At 41.1% G+C, this 18,065-nt stretch overlaps 1 protein-coding gene across 1 annotated transcript in view; it reads right to left on the minus strand.

Moving 5' to 3' along the window:
* Window positions 1-13,966: 13,966 nt before the first annotated feature.
* The window catches only part of HMGB1 (high mobility group box 1), a 5,795-nt gene continuing 1,696 nt past the window's right edge, over window positions 13,967-18,065 (minus strand). Inside the window, exons 2-5 of the mRNA XM_006085461.3 lie at window positions 17,658-17,821; window positions 17,337-17,482; window positions 16,671-16,845; window positions 13,967-15,626 (exon numbers count right to left, since the gene is read on the minus strand). Of these exons, the coding sequence (XP_006085523.1) occupies window positions 15,450-15,626; window positions 16,671-16,845; window positions 17,337-17,482; window positions 17,658-17,807 (648 nt within the window). The 5' untranslated portion in view covers window positions 17,808-17,821 and the 3' untranslated portion in view covers window positions 13,967-15,449. The remainder of the gene's footprint in view (window positions 15,627-16,670; window positions 16,846-17,336; window positions 17,483-17,657; window positions 17,822-18,065) is intronic.

Raw genomic sequence — 18,065 nt, forward strand, 5'->3', positions numbered from 1 at the left:
GCGCACAAAAGCAATTTCTCATGCCCTGCCTGGCTTTCAGATATAATAGACAGAGGAGTTAATATTCTGCATGAAGATCTCCTCTCTCAGGGGAAGGTTCTGGCCGAATTAAAGCACTCAGCAAAAAGGAAGCCTGAGACAAAACACCCACCTGGAGGAAACACACAGATTTGTTAAAGTGTGTTCAAAATTTAGGTGGAAAGGGGTCAGGATATAATAGTGCTTCTCATTCACTGCAAATCTTACTTTTTAAAAACATCAGTGTTGACCTGTAAACATGTATGGGTTTGCTTAAAAGGTGTTTTATTGTTGTTGTTTTCTAGGTAGCCCCCTTAAGTAACATGTGTTAAATACCAGCGAAATTCTTAACATTCATATTATAAACATTAACCTTTTTGGTTGCATAGTGAAACACAAAGTAAAACAAAAAGAAGATAGAAAGATGAAAATATGATATGAAGTCACAGTCATTTGCAGCAGTTACCTGTGACAATTCTGGTGCTGTCTACTCATTTGTGGATTGTGTCTTGTCTCTCCTTCACACATAAAAGCCAAGAGAGGAGCTAACCCTGCCCTGAGACGCTCCCTCAGGATCAAGGCCGACTGTCAGAGCAGACTTGGGCCAGTCCCAGCAGGCGTGTTTTTTATCCAGCCCACTTACCTCAGGACAACAATTTTCCTCCTTCTGAGGTATCGCTCACACTCGCACCCCGCCAGACAATTGCCCATTTGAGCCTGGACCTCCAGCCACCCTGCCAGGCCACACGGGCCTTGAACGGGACTAGAACTTCCCTCCAGCACCAGGCAGGGCCCCGGAGGAAGCCGGTCCATGTCCTTGTGGAAGGGCAGACGAGGGGTCACGTGTCTGCCCCCAGCTCAGTGCTGCTCCTGTCTTCAGGCGGAGCTGCACACCCACACGAAGACACCAAGCTCGAGAAGGGTGAAGCCCCTGGACCCGCATGTGCTGTTCCCTTCCTTTGGGGAGGACTGACTGGGGCTGTGCTTGGCTTACCCCATCCTTGTTTTGTGTGTGGTTGGGTTTTAATCTCCTTTTCGGCTTTCTTCCTTAAAGACTAATTTTCCATGGTGCTCTATAAATAATACTCATATTCTCAAGTGTAAAAATGTGGCTGAGGAGAATGTGAGTCTTGGAATTAGCAGGAAACTCAGGAGGAAAATATTTTAAGGAAATAAGGGGACTAAACAAATGCTGAGAGAAAGGCCATGCACCAGGAACGCAGAGGGTTGGATTTGATTCCTGATTCTCTGCTCAGACAGTCTTGTCCCCCCTTCACCTCGTACAAAAGAGATAATTGGTGCTAAGCACGCTCTGAGGCTGCTTGAAGATATGTAGAAAACACTTAAGGGCACAAGTTCTCCTGCCTTCCATCATGTTTGCACAAGTAAGAAAATCAAAGCCAGAATTTGCACTGGTGTGTTGCTTAAGTTACCCAGGGTTCTGCTAGGCTGCTCACAGGGCTTGAGGAGGCCCATGACCGGCCTGGCTCCCGCGGTGGCAGCAGCTGGCATGCTTCCTGGGCGGCCCCCTCCAGCTGCAGCTGTCGGTGCTATTTGCAGCTCTCCACATCCTGAGAGCTGGATACAGCGGCCTCTCCTTGGAGGGTGTGAAAAGGCACACGTAGCTAGCAGGGGGTGACCGGGAACAGTCTGGGCCTTCCTGGATCATGGAAAGTGTCCTGAGGAACTTCTGCTAGGGCTGCCCCACGGGGCTCCTAAGCTTTCGCTGGCCTCCACTTGTCCCAGCCAACTGAAATAGAGTAAGCAGGTGGGAGTACTAAGGAAGTTTGAAAATGAATGAACTTCCCGTTATCTCCTCAGATAGGCCCTTCCTGACTGCCTCTTGACTTGTTCATTGTCTGCTCCATGAAACTAGAAGCTCATGGAAATGTCGTGAGGTACGCTTGGTCTGTGCTGGTCAGCCCTGGGTCTCCAGTGCCAGGCATGGTGCTTGGCTCATTTGTAAGTGAGTGAACAAATCCCAAACGAGCAGGCTGCCTACTGAATGGATTTCTTAACTTGACATCCACTTAACCTGGAGAGAGAAATCGGATTTATTTGGGGTCATGAAATTTACTCTTCCTGGGTTTATATATTCTCCAACCCACAGGGTAGGATCTGACTTAAAATACGTTATTGGTCTTTACAGTTTCTCCATCTGATGTATGCCACCTGTCACTATTTAATGTAATAGCCTCATGTCATTTAAAGAAGGTTAAATTATAGGGTAACTAGAAAGTCACAATAATATAGTCTTAAGTACAATCATTTGGAGGATGATTTTTATCTAAAACTTGGTTAAAATACATTTGAAAAAACTCAGTTCAATTCAACAAATTTGACTTAGTGACAGATCCAATGTAGTCTGTTTTAATTAATAAGAATTGAGCCCATAAAGGAAGATTTAATAACATTAATGAAATCACCTTTATGTATTAATGGAACGGAAGGAGTTTTAACTCTAAAAACAAATGTTCTCTAAACTTGAATATTTTATACTCAAGAAGAAAATCAGCTGAAAAGAAAACGCTTGTCAGAAGTGACAATTATTTCCGATAATGATATGCACATCTAGTGACATTATGAAAAATGATGATATTCACTGGACATATTAGTGTCCATTATTTCCAAGATCTCAGAGTCCATAACTTATTTCACTATAATTATAATGAAATGTCCCCATTTTTTTAAAAATTCAGAGCTGCTTTAGGTCTTTGCACCCCAGGTAATGCTAGCAAAAATTTCTAGAAATTTTTCCTAAATTTCAGCCTAAATTTCTAGAAATGACTTGTATCCTATTCAATATTGGAACCAATATGTAAGAATTTGTAGTTTGCTTCGGAGTAGAAAATGAATTCATTCCTGAAGCCCTTATTTATGAGCAGCTGCACAGGTGATCCAGCTGTCCCAGCAGGAGCAGTCCCAGCCCTTCTGGGACTGGCAGCCCTACCAGAAAAATGTTACCACATCATATGATCGGACTTGCAAACAATCATATAATTTGAATTGTGTTTTGACTCCCTCCCTTTCTTAAAAGAAAGTGAAAAATAGAAATCTTGTGCCAAAGAACTTGGCTTAAGGATAAGGACACATAAGTAATACCTTAATCAATAAAGAAAAAATAAATTTTAAAAAAAAGATAATGTGCCTGGAGATAGGGGACTGGGAATCCAGTACCGCTGCTGACAGCTTTTTGGACACTAGAAGATAATGTCAGGGTGGGGCCTGCCATAGCCCCTTTGGAGAGAGCTGTGGGATCCAGTGGTCGGCAAACTGCGGCTCGCGAGCCACATGCGGCTCTTTGGCCCCTTGAGTGTGGCTCTTCCACAAAATACCACGTGTGGGCACGCACGTACAGTGTGATTGAAACTTCGTGGCCCATGCGCAGAAGTCAGTATTTTGGTGGAAGAGCCACACTCAAGGGGCCAAAGAACCACATGTGGCTCCGAGCCGCAGTTTGCCGACCACTGGCATAGACCATAGAGTGGCTGAGGTTCTGACCAGCTCCCTCAGTGGCTGCAGGCGCCCTGTTTCACTGGAGATTTGGGGTCAAGAGAGAAAGGATCTGGGGTCAGGAGAGCAAGTCCTACCCGAGAGAAAAGGAGAGGCTGGGCTTGGCCTCATCACAGAATTTATAGGTCAGGGAACATATTTGTTACCTGAGGTCCTTTCATACCTTGGACTCTCAAAGAAAAGACATTAGAGTGTTTGCCCTGTTTTGATCATTCTTATATGTTAGAAGTCATGCTAGCCAGTTTAAGGTAATGAGGGAATACCTATATACATTGAGTGGTACAGTATCATGTACTTGTAGCAATCACTGTTTGATGAATAAAAATTTTTTAAAGCTCCTTTTATAAAACATTGAAAGATTTCTTCACACTGGGTGTAAACTTAGATTTCACCCGTGATTTTGATCAGCTTTATCATAAGTATATTTGGCTAGTTTATTCTTTAAAAATCTTCCTCAGACTTTCTCCTCTTAACTCTCAGAAGTGAGAGTTAATAACAGATGAGTGTTATTTTATGTTTTTAGCTAAAATTGGGTCCTGGGAAAGAATGCAGAGTAGATGATAAGAAGATGACTGTCATCTGACAATGTCCATTACTTACCTGTCTTCCTCCCTGGAATTAAAGAGACCAGAAATGTAAGGGGATCCACATTCCTGAGCTCTTGAGAGGAATAATAAGTTTCAGGAATTCCTAAGTATTTCTGAAAATTAGCAGAAGCTACTCCTTGGAAGTCTACTGCAGTGAAATCACCACACACCACACCTGCAGCAGGTTGCCTATTTCTAGGGAAAAAAAAATGCTTCCAGATTCCCTTTCCCTGGCATGTGATTCCAAAGGGGCTGCTCCATTTCAAAGAAGATGCTTTGATTGGGCATTCAGGCCCTGCCAATCAAGGAAATGTTAACAGTTGTAAAAATCTTCTCTAAAACGGGCTCTTCATCCCTGATTATATGGGAACTCTTGCTGGAGCCGAGGGCCTGTTACCCTGCTGACCATTCTGGCCATCATCCCTGGCCTCAACATTGCCCATACACTTCCCAAAGCAAGACTAGAACACCCCAAACTCATATAATATCACAGACTCCACATATTCCTCACATGCTTTCCTCTTGGTCTACAGAGAAGTCAAGTCCCATATTAAACTCTGACATGAACATTCATTCATTCTTTTTTTCATCCTATCTGATGGTGGAGGCATGAGCGCTACTAAAGATAAGTTTGTATGTTAATTTCTGTTTGAGCCAGTGGCTTCTTAATTTTCCCATTTTAGAAAAAAGAGATTTATAGTAAAACAAACTGGAAATGTTTTTACAATTTTTAGTGAGGTTTTTAAACATTGTTAGCAACAGCCTACTAAGGCCACTTGGTCATAAAGATGAGAAAAAAATTAGATTTGACCTAAAAATGAAGACATAGCAAAATAAATTTAAAAACAAACTACATCTCTGTTTTTTCCCCCCAGGTCAGTTGATTTTGTTGTTGTTGTTGTTGTTAATCCTCACCCAAAGATAACTTTTCCATTGAATTTTTTTTTAGAGAGAGTGGAAGAGACAGAGAGAAACATTGATGTGAGAGAGACACATGGGACTGCTGGAGTTTGAACCAGCAACTTAGGTGCATGCCCTCAACTAGAATTGAACCTGGGACCCTTCAGTCCATGGGCCAACACTCTAACCACTGAGCAAAACCAGCTAGGGTCAGGTCAGTTGATTTTTAACCACACTTCTTTTTTAAAAAAATTTTTTTAAAGTACACCTTTTAAAATTAGCCTTATGTATTTCTTCTTTTTTAAATATATTTTTTATTTATTTCAGAGAGGAAGGAAGAGGGAAAGAGAGATAGAAACATCAATAATGAGAGAGAATCATCGATCTGCTGCCTCTCACATGGCCCCTACTGGGGATTGAGCCCGCAACCTGGACACATGCCCTTGACTGGGACCAAACCCGGGACCCTTCAATCCGCAGGCCAATGCTCTATCCACTGAGCCAAACCAGCTAGGGCTTAACCACACTTCTTTAAAAACCCTCAAGACCTTAACATTTAGTTTTTAAAAAAACTTCAAGTATTATATTTATAATAGATATCCTATATAATAAAGAGGTAATATGCAAATTGACCATCACACCCTCACACAAGATGGCCGCCCCCATGTGGTCACAAGATGGCCGGAAGGGGAGGGCAGTTGGGGGGGACCAGGCTGGAAGGGGAGGGCAGTGGGGGGGACTGGGCCAGCAGGGAAGGGCAGTTGGGGGTGATCGGGCTGGCAGGGGAGCAGTTAGGCATTGATCAGGCTGGCAGGGGAGTGGTTAAGGGGCAATCAGGCAGGCAGGCAGGCAAGCGGTTAGGAGCCAGCAGTCCTGGATTGTGAGAGGGATCCCAGATTGGAGAGGGTGCAGGCTGGGCTGAGGGACCCCCCTCCCAGTGCATGAATTTCATGCACCAGGCCTCTAATAAATATATATGATAGGTATTTATTATATATAATAGAGATAGAATGTTATACAATAACACATCTTTCTAATTTTTAAAAATTAAGTCAATATTATTTCTAATGGTCCATTATAATTATCTGAGCTCAACACATACATTTTGCAGTGTTGACCTCTAAAATTTAGGTTCTTAAACATGAAATTTACACTGCTTTTCAGGTTTGATCTATATAGTGTAAAATCCAAGCTCATCAATGGATGAAATAGATTCTGATGGAATTGACTAGAAGATAACTTTTTATAATTAATCCAATTTTATGTTGACTTGTTTGCCACCATTAAATAAAGCATGTACTTTCCAGAACTGTTTATCTATGTCTGAGTCTTAAATTATATGTAAAATACAGCTAACCTTATTTTAAGAAAAAAATTCTGATACAAACAACTAATTAATATATTTTGAAAATTATATAATTATTAAGAACAGTGATACAATGAAAAAGAAAAGAAAGCTGTTATGCTTTTGCAAATTTTTCTAAGCTTTTTCACCCATTCCAATTGATCTACACATTCTCTTTTGAAGTCCTGCAATTAATTGAATGCAAAAGCTCTTTTAATCTTTAACCTGAAAAGTAGTAAAATAACAAAAGAATAAAGAGGAATGAATGGACATTTCAATCCAATTGCTCTCCGGGTTTCTCACACTTTTCATCTGCTTGCTTCTGAAGGTTTACCCCTTTCACAGTTTCCCCCACTTCTAAAGTCTTGAACTGTCATCAAATCTTAGAAACCATGAACCTACTCTGTATCTTTTATAGGTAAAATTGCCTGAATAGCCTTCTAGACAAAGTATGACATTTGGATGAAAACTTTCTGAAGGCAGTGTGGGAAAACCAAACTTGGCTTATCCTTTGATTCAGCAATTTCACTTTAAGGAAATATATATTTACATTCCTTTTTACTTATAGTCTAATGAAAATCATGGGCACAAGGGTATGGGTAGAAGAAAAGGATAGTCGTCTTTCTTAGCTTTATTCATATCATAATAGTAAAAAAATCAGAACCTATGTAAATGTCTAATAATGTGAGATGGTATTTTACACTCATTCAATGGAATATTATGCAAGCATTGAAAATGATATAGCGCAGAATCTATAATAATCTATAATAATAAAAGCATAATATGCAAATTGACCGAATGACTGAACAGCAGAATGACTGTCTGGACAACCTTCCGGACAACCACACTATGACACACACTGGCACCAGGCCAGCCAAGGTGGGTGTGATGCGATTGGTCAGGGGGCGCCGCCATCGCCCCATGTTCACCCTGCAGAGGGAGGCCCAGGCCACCGGCTGGCTGGGCAATTGATGGGGGGGGTGAGGCTCTGTGATTGCCCCAAAGAGGAGGCCCAGGCTACCCAGCCGGCGGCGATACAGTGGGTGGGCAGGGCTGGCCAGTGATCGCCCCACAGAGGGAGGCCCAGGCCAGCCAAGCGATCAATCGCACCCCACACCTGTCACCCACAGAGGGAGGCAACCGATGGCAGGGGAGGAGGGGCAGCGCCACACAGATGGCAAGCAGTGGCAGGGGCAGGGGCAGGGCCAGCTGCCAGCAGCCAGGGGAAGGCAAGCCCTGATAGGCCCTGATCATCGGCCAGGCCTAGGGACCCTACCTGAGGGGTCCCAGATTGCAAGAGGGCGCAGGCCGGGCTGAGGGACACTCCCCCCTCATGCACGAATTTTGTGCACCGAGCCTCTAGTAAGAATATATGATGACAAAAACTTTTGTTTAAGAAAGACTGTTAAGCATAAAAAGTAGTTCACAATTAGAACGTTTATAAATATATTGCCATTTTTGCAAAACAAATATGTATTCAACCAAAACACAACCTACTTTAAAAATGGGCAAATGACTTGTATTAGACAGTTCTCTAAAGATACAAAAATGGCCAATAAGCACACAAAAAGATATTAAAACTCACTAGGCCTTAGGGAAATGTAAATCAAAACAACAATGAGATGTACTTTATATCTACTGTGATGGCTATTTTTTTAAAAATGAAAATAGGAAGTATTGGTGAGGTTGTGGAGAAATTGTAACATTTATACTTTGCTATCCTATATAATAAAAGGCTAATGTGCAAATAGACCGAACGGTGGAACAACCAGAACAACCGAACAACTGAACAACCGGTTGCTATGACATGCACTGACCACCAGGGGGAGTGCGCAGAATATGGTGGGCATTGGCCGTGGTGGATGGTGGAGCAGGTGAGCAGGGGTGCCAGACCAAGGTGGGGCGCCGGTTGCTGTCATTGGGGCGAGCCTCTGGTGGTTACTGAAAATTCTTTGCTCCCGTGCACTGTGGTCCCGCCGGTGCTCACACCTGCTGCCGGTGCCGGCCCACTTGCACCCGTTGCCAGCCCTGGAGCCGCCGTTAGCACCCATTGCTGGGCCCGGCGCTGGCCCCAATCACTCAGTGTCATCAGCGGGTGCGAGCAGCAGCTGCTGGCCCCAATCACCTCTCAGGACTTCTCCACTTTCTGCTGCTCCTGAGGGGAGATCATGGCCAGCAGCCGTCGCTCACACCCACTGACAGTGCCGGCCCCAATCGCTCTGTGTCTTCAGCGGGTGCAAGAAGGGCCTGCGTCTTCAGCATGTGGGAGCAGTGGCAGCAGGAGTGGGGCTGCCAGCAGACAGGGGACCAGGGGCGGCGGCAGGAGTGACTGGGCAGGGTCACGGAGGATGGGCCGAGACCTGCCCCTGTGCCTGCCATAGCCTCGTGGCCCACAGTTCCTTTCAAGGTGCACGAATACGTATACTGGGCCCCTAGTGGGAATATAAAATGGTGCAGCTGCTGTGAAAGATTTTGGTGGTTGTTCTGTATGATCCAGTAAATCTATTCCTAGGTATACACCCCAAAGAACTGACAATAGTGATGCAAATAAATGTGTACGTGAGTGTTCATAGCAGCACTAGTCATAGTAGCTAAAAAGGGGCAACAGGCCAAGTGTCCATCAATGGATGAGTGGATAAATGAATTGTGAGATATATATATATTAGAGACCTGGTGCATGAATTTGTGCATGGGTGAGGTCCCTCTGGGTGGCCTGCAGAGATTGGGCCAAAACTTGCAGTCCAATGCCACCTGCAGCTCCTACCTGCTACTCGCTCTCATCCTGGCCTCACTGTGCCTGCCTCGGGCTCATGCCCAATCAGTCCCAATTGGGAGAGGCTCACACTGCCACAGCAGTGCTCACCAGCCATGAGCCTGCATCTGGTGCCCTCTCAAGGGGATGTTGGAGAGCTGAAACCGGCTCTCTGACATCCCCCGAGAGGTCCTGGATTGCGAGAGGGTGCAGGCCAGGCTGAGGGACCCCACTGGTGCATGAGGGAGAGACCACGGGAGGGCTCCAGGATGTGTCTGGCCCATCTCGCTCAGTCCCGATCAGCCGGACCCCAGTGGTAAGCTAACCTACCGGTCAGACCATCTGCCCCCTGGTGGTCAGTGCACGTCATAGTGATTGGTCGACCAGTTGACTGTCTTCCCCCTGGTGGTCAGTGCACATCATAGCAAGCGGTTGAGCATCCTTAGCATATCATTAGCATATTACGCTTTGATTGGTTGTTCGGTTCTGCTGTCCAGTCTATTTGCATATGACCCTTTTATTATATAGAATATATATATATATGAATATTATTCAGTTACAAAATGGAATGAAGTACTGACACATAATACAATGTAGATGAGTCTTGAAAACAAGATGCTAACTGAAAGAAGCCAGTCACAAAGGACTACATAGTGTATGATTCCATTTATGTGAAATATCCAGAATAGGTAAATCCACAGCAGTGATGCAGATTGGTTGTTGCCAAGGGCTAAGGGGGAGGGGTAATTAATGAGTATGGGATTACCTTTGGGTGATGAAAATGTTTGAAAGATAGAGGTGGTGGTTGCACAACACTGCAAATATACTAAATGCCACTGAATTGTCACTTTACAATGGTTAATTTTATGTGAATTTCACCTGTTTTAAAATGTTATGTTTATATTAAATTAATTAAATAGATATTTTATGTATTTACTAGTTTTATTTATTTACTAGAGGCCCGGTGTACAAAATTTGTGCACGGGTAGGGTCCCTAGGCCTGGCCGGCGATCAGGGTTGATCTGCGGGGTGACCGGCAGGCCCCTGCTGGCACCCGACTTGGCCGGTCTGGCGCCACCTGCTCGCCAGCCCCGCCCCCCACCGCCACTGCTGTGGGTCGCCTCCCTCTGCGGGACGACCAGCAGAGTGATTGGGGGGAGGGCACTCGCACCCACCTTGGCTGGCCTGGGACCTGCAGGCTGGGGGCAGCTCCTGCGTTGAGAGTCTGCTCCCTGGTGGTCAGTGAGCATCATAGCAACTGGTCGTTCAGCTGGTCATTCCATGGTTCGGTCGATTTGCATATTAGGCTTTTATTATATAGGATGATATATATAAAACTGAAGGGCACATAGTATTTTAAGTCTTCTGAGTAGAATTGTAGATTTATTTTCTTTTTCTTTCAATAAGTGCAAATTTCATTCAGAATAAGGGTAGTTTTTCAAAAGTTATTGTAGCATGTAATGGATCACAATCCTTCTTTGCACCTCTGGAGGTTCACACAGCTACTCTAAGGACATGTAAGCAACACAGATCTCTGGTGCTTTGCAGCTCTTTAGAATCTGCACGATTGGCAGTATTTTTGTCTTGTTTTGTCTGGACGTGTCCTGAGTCCAAGTTAATAGGAGGAAAGCTGGAGAGAAATCAGTGATGGCAGTGTGCTGCCCTGCTCGCATTTCAACTGCAGTCACGGCACCAGAACCCAGGAATGAAAGTAAGGGGCTGGGAGGAAGCCTTCCCGTCCCTTATCATCCTTAAAAAGAACTCATACTTTTTTTTTTTGCGCCTGTGAGCCTAATACTGCTAAATTGTTGATGCTGCTTTTGACCCTTGAGCAAACTTTTGAGTCTGTAGGCCTCTGTCCTCTACTCTGTAAAAACCACGGGCTGGACTGGCAGAGCCCTTTGCCTCTAATGTACTGAGCCTGCACTGGCCCCCAAAGCAGGAGCAGCGTTTGTTCCTTTTGTAAAGAGGTTTTGGGTCAGCCTTCCTGCTTCGCAGCCTGTGTGCCTAGCCCAGTCACTACACCCAAGTCCCAGGCAGGCCAACTCCAGATATGCAGCAAGACCTGAGCTTTCCTAAAATTCAGGTTGGGGCGGGAGCTGCCATGTCTTTGGGGAGTAGCCTCCAAGCTCTCTTCACACCTTCTGGGTATCACACTGGCATGTGAGGATGTGATGCCCGAGCTTCCTGTTTTTCTGTAGGAGTACTCTGTCACCCAACAGGTACTCATTGTGTTTTAGGACCTTTTATTCTCTTACTTGGTTATGTTCAGGACATTTTATATGATCTGTAATTAAAACCCAAGGAATGAAAATATGGTGAAGCCTGTAATTACAGGCTAAGGAATGAAGTTTCTAAATGTTTCTAAATGCATTGGCTTGTGTCCCGTCCTAAAGTACTGTCTCCAGCCAGGTGAAACAGGGGTCCACTTTATCCTATTTAGAGCAGGTCCTCAGTATCCATTCCACTTTTCCAAGTAACCAATCACCTAGTGCCCAGGATCTGGCCCACACAGTCAACTACAATTTGTAGCCAAACTCACTGCTTTTACAAAACTGTTGTTTGCAGCTTCCATCAAGATTGATGGTCTCTGCTAGAAAAAGCCCTCCCGATAAAACTACCTGATGCTTTGGGAAGTTCATTTTCACACAATAGATTACTTATTTAGTTATTGCAGTCACTTTTTAGAGAAATAATTTGTTTAGTAGCTAAATCAATTGCCAATTCAAGGGTCTTTTCAAGTTCTGATTCTGTCTTCTCGTGATCAGGTGGCTCTGAGCAAATGACAATATTTCCGTATTTTAATTTCACATCTTTTAAAAATGGATAGTTGGAACCAAAGAATAACCAGTAAAAAATCTTGATCATAAAAAGTATTGTTAATATATTTCACAGTAAGTAGAGCTTTTGGGGGGACAACTTGTCAGTATCTGACAAAGTTGTAAAAGCAAGTTTTTTGACTAAGCAATTCTACTGAGGTAAAGACCTACACGTGCCTAAGAGAAATGCACAGTTCACTGCAGTATTGTTAGAAATAGCAAAAAATAGGAAATGTGAATTACCACCAGTAAAGGTATGATCGATATGGGGCATCATACTATGGCAAGTCAATTGTGACTAAAAAATAAATACCTCATAATTTACAAGGATCTCCACAACTCCCTTATATTACTACTACCCTTTTTTTTAGTGGGTGACCAATATATTCAAATATATAGGATCTAACCAATGGACATGCCTAAAGGCACGTGATTACATTCCTCCTGGTAGATACATTTCAGATTAAAACCCACTGGAAAATGGGCGTTATATATCCTGGAGTGTGGTATGTTATGCTTGTCACTGCGTGTTGTGTGGTTTTTTTGTGACATGGTGTATCATTAAATTGCAGCAGTCCTAGTGCAATACTTTGCCTTATTACTCCCGAGAGCAACTTGGCTCAGACCCAGGGAATTTCCCAAGTTATGGCAGGGTTAGCACTGGTGTTCACATCTTTGCTTGGAAGAGGACAAAACGAGCTTGTATCTTTTGTTCCATAGATATCCAAATTGTTTTCTGGCTTTTATATATTGTAAAAGAATTTCAAGAGCCATTTGAAAATGACAAAGCGTGTGTGTGTATATATGTATATGCGTGTGTGTGTGTGTATATATATATATATATATATAAATAAAACAGCCAATGGTTCGTAAATAACTTACCACAGTCCCTTAATAAAACAGCCAATGGTTCGCACTTGGGCAACAGTTAATTCCAAGATTTAAGGTTGTACCACCTAGATTTAAGCCAACCTATATTTAAGCCTTCATCATAGATTATGTGATGCCAAAGAAATTGGCCACAATTTTCATTTAAAAATCTTATTTTTTGTAGTTTCCTATATAGCTAAATACTACACTAACATCTGAGCAATAAATGTAATTCCTTAGGCAGTGAGGGAAATATTTGTCAAACAGCTACTCAACGCACTTATTTAAATTCTTAGCCATGATGCATAGGATTCAGAAAAGATTTTTCGAATTTCACTGTAAAAAAAAAATTGATATGGCAAATCAGCACCTTGATGGGAGATCATCAGATTACAACCCAGCAATAATTCTCAATCTTTGTACAGGTAAATTAGGAAATCGGGTATTAGGTTAAATTTCCAATCAGTATACTGATTTTTTAAAATGTAGAAAATCTAATATTGTCTCCCCCCTTCATTTACTTGAGTTTTGGACGTCCAAGTTCCAGGGGTTACTGTTGAAACAGTAACGATTTTCAGAGTGAAGAGGATTTTTATCCATTTTTTCCTGTTAAGACCTGAGGCAGTTAGCCCAAAAACTTTATTCAGATTCTCAACATCTTAAGTTTTCATGACACACCCACTAAAATTAGTTTCCTTGAGAATGTATTCACTTTTAAAGGGATCAGACTTGCTGGCAACTGATCTTGAAATTGTGAATCTATAGCCATAGAAACTTATAAATCAGAGAGGATAGTGACTTGTTCCTTCTAAACATTTTTGATTAATTTGAACACAATGGCAACCTTTCTATTTGAGGTTCTCATTTGGCTTACATTTATCACTATCCTTGCTTTTAAAAACTATCTTGTTTAGCCCAACATTCTGAAAGTAAAATTAGTTTTCCCTCATTTATATATTTAGTATCCTCTGAGATCACTTAGAATGTGACAAAAACCTGGTTTTTCATCAGCCCATTAACCTATTTATAAGCATCAAATATTTTTAAAGAAAAACTCTGCCAGTCTGTATTTAGTGTTGCTAAGTTATCAGAAACAAGATTAAAATATGTATGTATATAATAAAATCTTAAAATCTCAAGTGAAAGCCATTTAACTAATATGTAAAACCTCTGCAATTAGTTTATTAGTATCATCCAGGACTCAGATGTTCAGTATTCCTCCTGAAATTACATAAACAAATGCAAATGAAAATATCCAAGTCAAAATTATATAACAAAACAGCACTCCATCACAAAAGCGTGTAAAATTACAAGAACGCTATTTTAAAACACTGGCACCGTTAAGAGAATGTCAAAAACCACAAAATTGCCAAATTGTTTCCTAAACAGCTAAGCGGATAAACATGACCCTAATGAGTTTTGAGTCTTATAAAAATCAAATTCAAAGAAATTGGACAATTCAATCTGTGATACAAAGTTTACTTCCCTCATGTCTATTTGATTTTATAAAGGGGAAAACTATAATTTGGAAAATATACTCAATCTTAAATGTGGTATACAATTTTAAAAGTTGGCCCAATTAATTAAAAATACCTTTAATGCAGTCTCAAGTTTCCTAAGCAATCCATATTTAGATAAATAAGACATTTAGTCAGCACTTTTTTTTTCTTCAGAGCCTTTGCCAGGACTAATGTCAACAAAAAACTTCATACCGCAGTCTTGTATTTTAAGCTCACGCTTTTGGGGATACATTCTCAGGCCTTCTTTAATGTGGGAACTGCAAACTTAACTGCCATTACATGGTAATGGGAGTTAAAAAAAATGTCAAGTCCTCATGTAAAGATTAGAACATACTTTTCTATTAGTCCTTCAAGGACAGACTTTCAAATGTTTGATTCTAATAATCCCATGCTGTGAGTAGAGTGGTTACTTTTCACTTTGTAAATGTGACTGGGCTATGTGAAAATTATCAACTGACCAAGACTTTGAGTTTGTTATGGATGAAAACTGTCTCAATTCAACTCTCATTACCCTCATCACAATTATGCAGGGTGTGTAGACAAAAGCTTTTTATCAGCTAACTATATGAAAAGATAAACACTGTAATTATATGATCCAAAATGGGCAAAAGCAAGACTAGCTTCCCCTCAAGAAGAAAAATGTCAGACCTATGAAAAGGACAACAATACTAATAAAAAAAATTGTATTTACTTAGAAGCATTCAGAATGTCAACAAAACAGCTGCAACTTTTTTTTTTGCAATTACAGAGTGGTATTCAGTTAACAGAACAACAATTATTTCGTATAAGCTGCATCAGAGACAACTGAAGATGAAAAACTACCATCCCCATATATAACTAATTTGTGCTGTGCACCAACAAGAACCTGCTTTAAATTTCCATGCCAATTTACAACCCCCATACTGTACCAGGCAAGGTTAGTGGCTATTGAAAATACCACCAGGACAGGGCTATCTAAAGACACATTCGGTAGTGTGTTAACTATACAAAAAAAGACACTGTACAGTTTAAAAACAAATCTTACACAGCCTTACATTTCAATTTTTTTTCTTTAAAAGGAGTGAGTTGTGTACAGGGGGGTTAAATGCTTTATAGACAAGAAAAAAAAACTGCGCTAGAACCAACTTATTCATCATCATCATCTTCTTCTTCATCATCTTCTTCTTCATCTTCCTCCTCCTCTTCCTCCTCATCATCTTCCTCATCTTCTTCCTCTTCCTTCTTTTTCTTGCTTTTTTCAGCCTTGACAACTCCCTTTTTGGCAGCATCAGGCTTTCCTTTAGCTCGGTATGCAGCAATATCCTTCCAAGATAAGGGCAGGAGAAATTGGTAGGAAAGACAATACAGTTAAAGTATGGGGAGAAATAAAAGCAACATGGGAAAACCTGATTTAAAAAAAAATCAAGATCCCAGTTATGCTAAAATACCGCACATCTGAAGGCTCACTCTACGTCCACAAACAACCAAGACTTTGAAAAATGCATATAAAAATGAGATGATTATAATTCACGGTCTAATATTTGCCATGTTATGCCTCACTGAAGTGAAATTATGCACATGCTAACATTTCTTTATTGAAACTAGAATGTAGAGACTTTGATTAAAGGGTAGACACTGCCACCTTCTGAATGCAAAAAAGCATTCTACGGGTTTATATTGTCAGATCCTAATCCATACACAGTAAAAAATTTTATCTTAAAAAAAAAAGTAATTTATCAAGTAAGCATGCAATTAAGGTTAAGAAACATCTAGAAAAGAATACTTTCCCCCCAGAATAAGAAGATAAAATTTAACTTTAATATTTTAATTCAAAGTACAGGGGTTACAGACTTTCCTTCACATCAATTTATTACAGACATTAACTTTTTAACTTAAAATTGAGTATTCTGGGGTTACCTAAGGCAGAGAATATAAATGTTTCAGGGCATGTTTATGAAGAACACAATCTATATTATTTTTGTTCAGCCTACTTTTATATTGTATACCTAGACCATTTAAAATAACTAATCATCTGACTCAAAGTAACTACCAAAACTTCAACATATTTGGAGATATTGGGGAATAACAAACTCAGCTTAAATGCACGACCTTTGCCCAAGGCAAATAATATAAAGTAAAAACAAACAAAAAACCCCAACACATTTCCATTATAATTTCATATTCTACTAATTTAAAAGATGGAAAAGGACTTAGGATCATATCCAGTGAACATACTACACATAGTTGTTATACTAACAACAAAAAACCAGCATTATACCTCAAATTTTTAGAAACCCCTAAGAAAATAGAAATTAAGGCAAGGTACCAAGATTACCTAATTACACCAAGCAAATCTATACTCCTTACCTTTTCATATTTCTCCTTCAGCTTAGCAGCCTTCTTTTCATAAGGCTGCTTGTCATCTGCAGCAGTGTTATTCCACATCTCTCCCAGCTTCTTTGCAACGTCACCAATGGATAGGCCAGGATGCTCTCCTTTGATTTTTGGGCGATACTCAGAACAAAACAAGAAAAAGGCCGAACTACAAAGAGAAATTTAATTTTAGAAGTTTACTGTCAAATGTGTAGTTTACTTACATATAAAAAACTGCTTCTAATTTCTAGCATGCATTGGGTAGGGTACAAATATCATAATATGCTAATTATCCTTCATAACCAAAGCCTGATTTATAATTATTTAACATGATACTACTAGTTGAATAGACACTATTTTAATATTAATGTTAGAGCTCCAAAAAGACATTCTGCAAATTAAGTATTTCAGATATTTCTCGAGAAAAGACTCAAAATGACATTTACAAATATATTGGGTGAAGAAAGCAAATACCAAGTTCAAATGCTCTGGCTAAACTCCCATCCCATAGGAATTTTACTTACAACACTTAAATATACCAATGTGAGCCACTATTAGCTAAGCAACTTTGCTTATACACTCCAAACCCACAAGGTGGCTTGCTGAATTTGTGATTTTACTGCAAAACACTTCTTGAAAGAAAAATGGCAAGATACTTACGGAGGCCTCTTGGGTGCATTGGGATCCTTGAATTTCTTTTTTGTTTCCCCTTTAGGAGGAATATAAGTTTTCATTTCTCTCTCATAACGAGCCTTGTCCGCCTTTGCCATGTCTTCAAATTTTCCTTTCTCCTTAGCAGACATGGTCTATAAAAGAATTACTTGTAAACTTTAAGTTGATAAAATTTTAATAAATTATCCTCAAGTATTAAAATGAATAAAACCAGTGAGTGTCCTTTGTTATCGAGGAGCCTAACATTGCCACTCAGTATGCAAACGGACATAGGCTCCACTCTTTTTTGTGCGTTTTAAGCCCTCTTACCTTCCACCTCTCTGAGCACTTCTTAGAAAACTCTGAGAAGTTGACGGAAGCATCTGGGTGCTTCTTCTTGTGTTCCTCCCGGCAAGTTTGCACAAAGAAGGCATACGATGACATTTTGCCTCTCGGCTTCTTAGGATCTCCTTTGCCCATGTTTACTTACTTTCCTTAAAAAAGAAGAGAATGCTCGATGTTAGCAACGAGACTGACATTTCGGAGCACTAACTTCTTGGCGTGTGTATGAAACTAAGGCGCTGGTCACTTAGCACAGCGTGACATCAGCTCCCACAACACCAAACAAGACATGGTAGCGATCTGCGCTCCCTAGCAGAGGCGATGCCACGCAGAAAACGGTCCTCCGGTGTGATCTCAAAAAGTGCACACACGATGGTACTCACAGTGCTTGTTACT

The sequence above is a fragment of the Myotis lucifugus genome, unplaced genomic scaffold (genome assembly GCF_000147115.1).
Source record: "Myotis lucifugus unplaced genomic scaffold, Myoluc2.0 scaffold_19, whole genome shotgun sequence".
In the NCBI taxonomy this organism is placed as follows: domain Eukaryota; kingdom Metazoa; phylum Chordata; class Mammalia; order Chiroptera; family Vespertilionidae; genus Myotis; species Myotis lucifugus.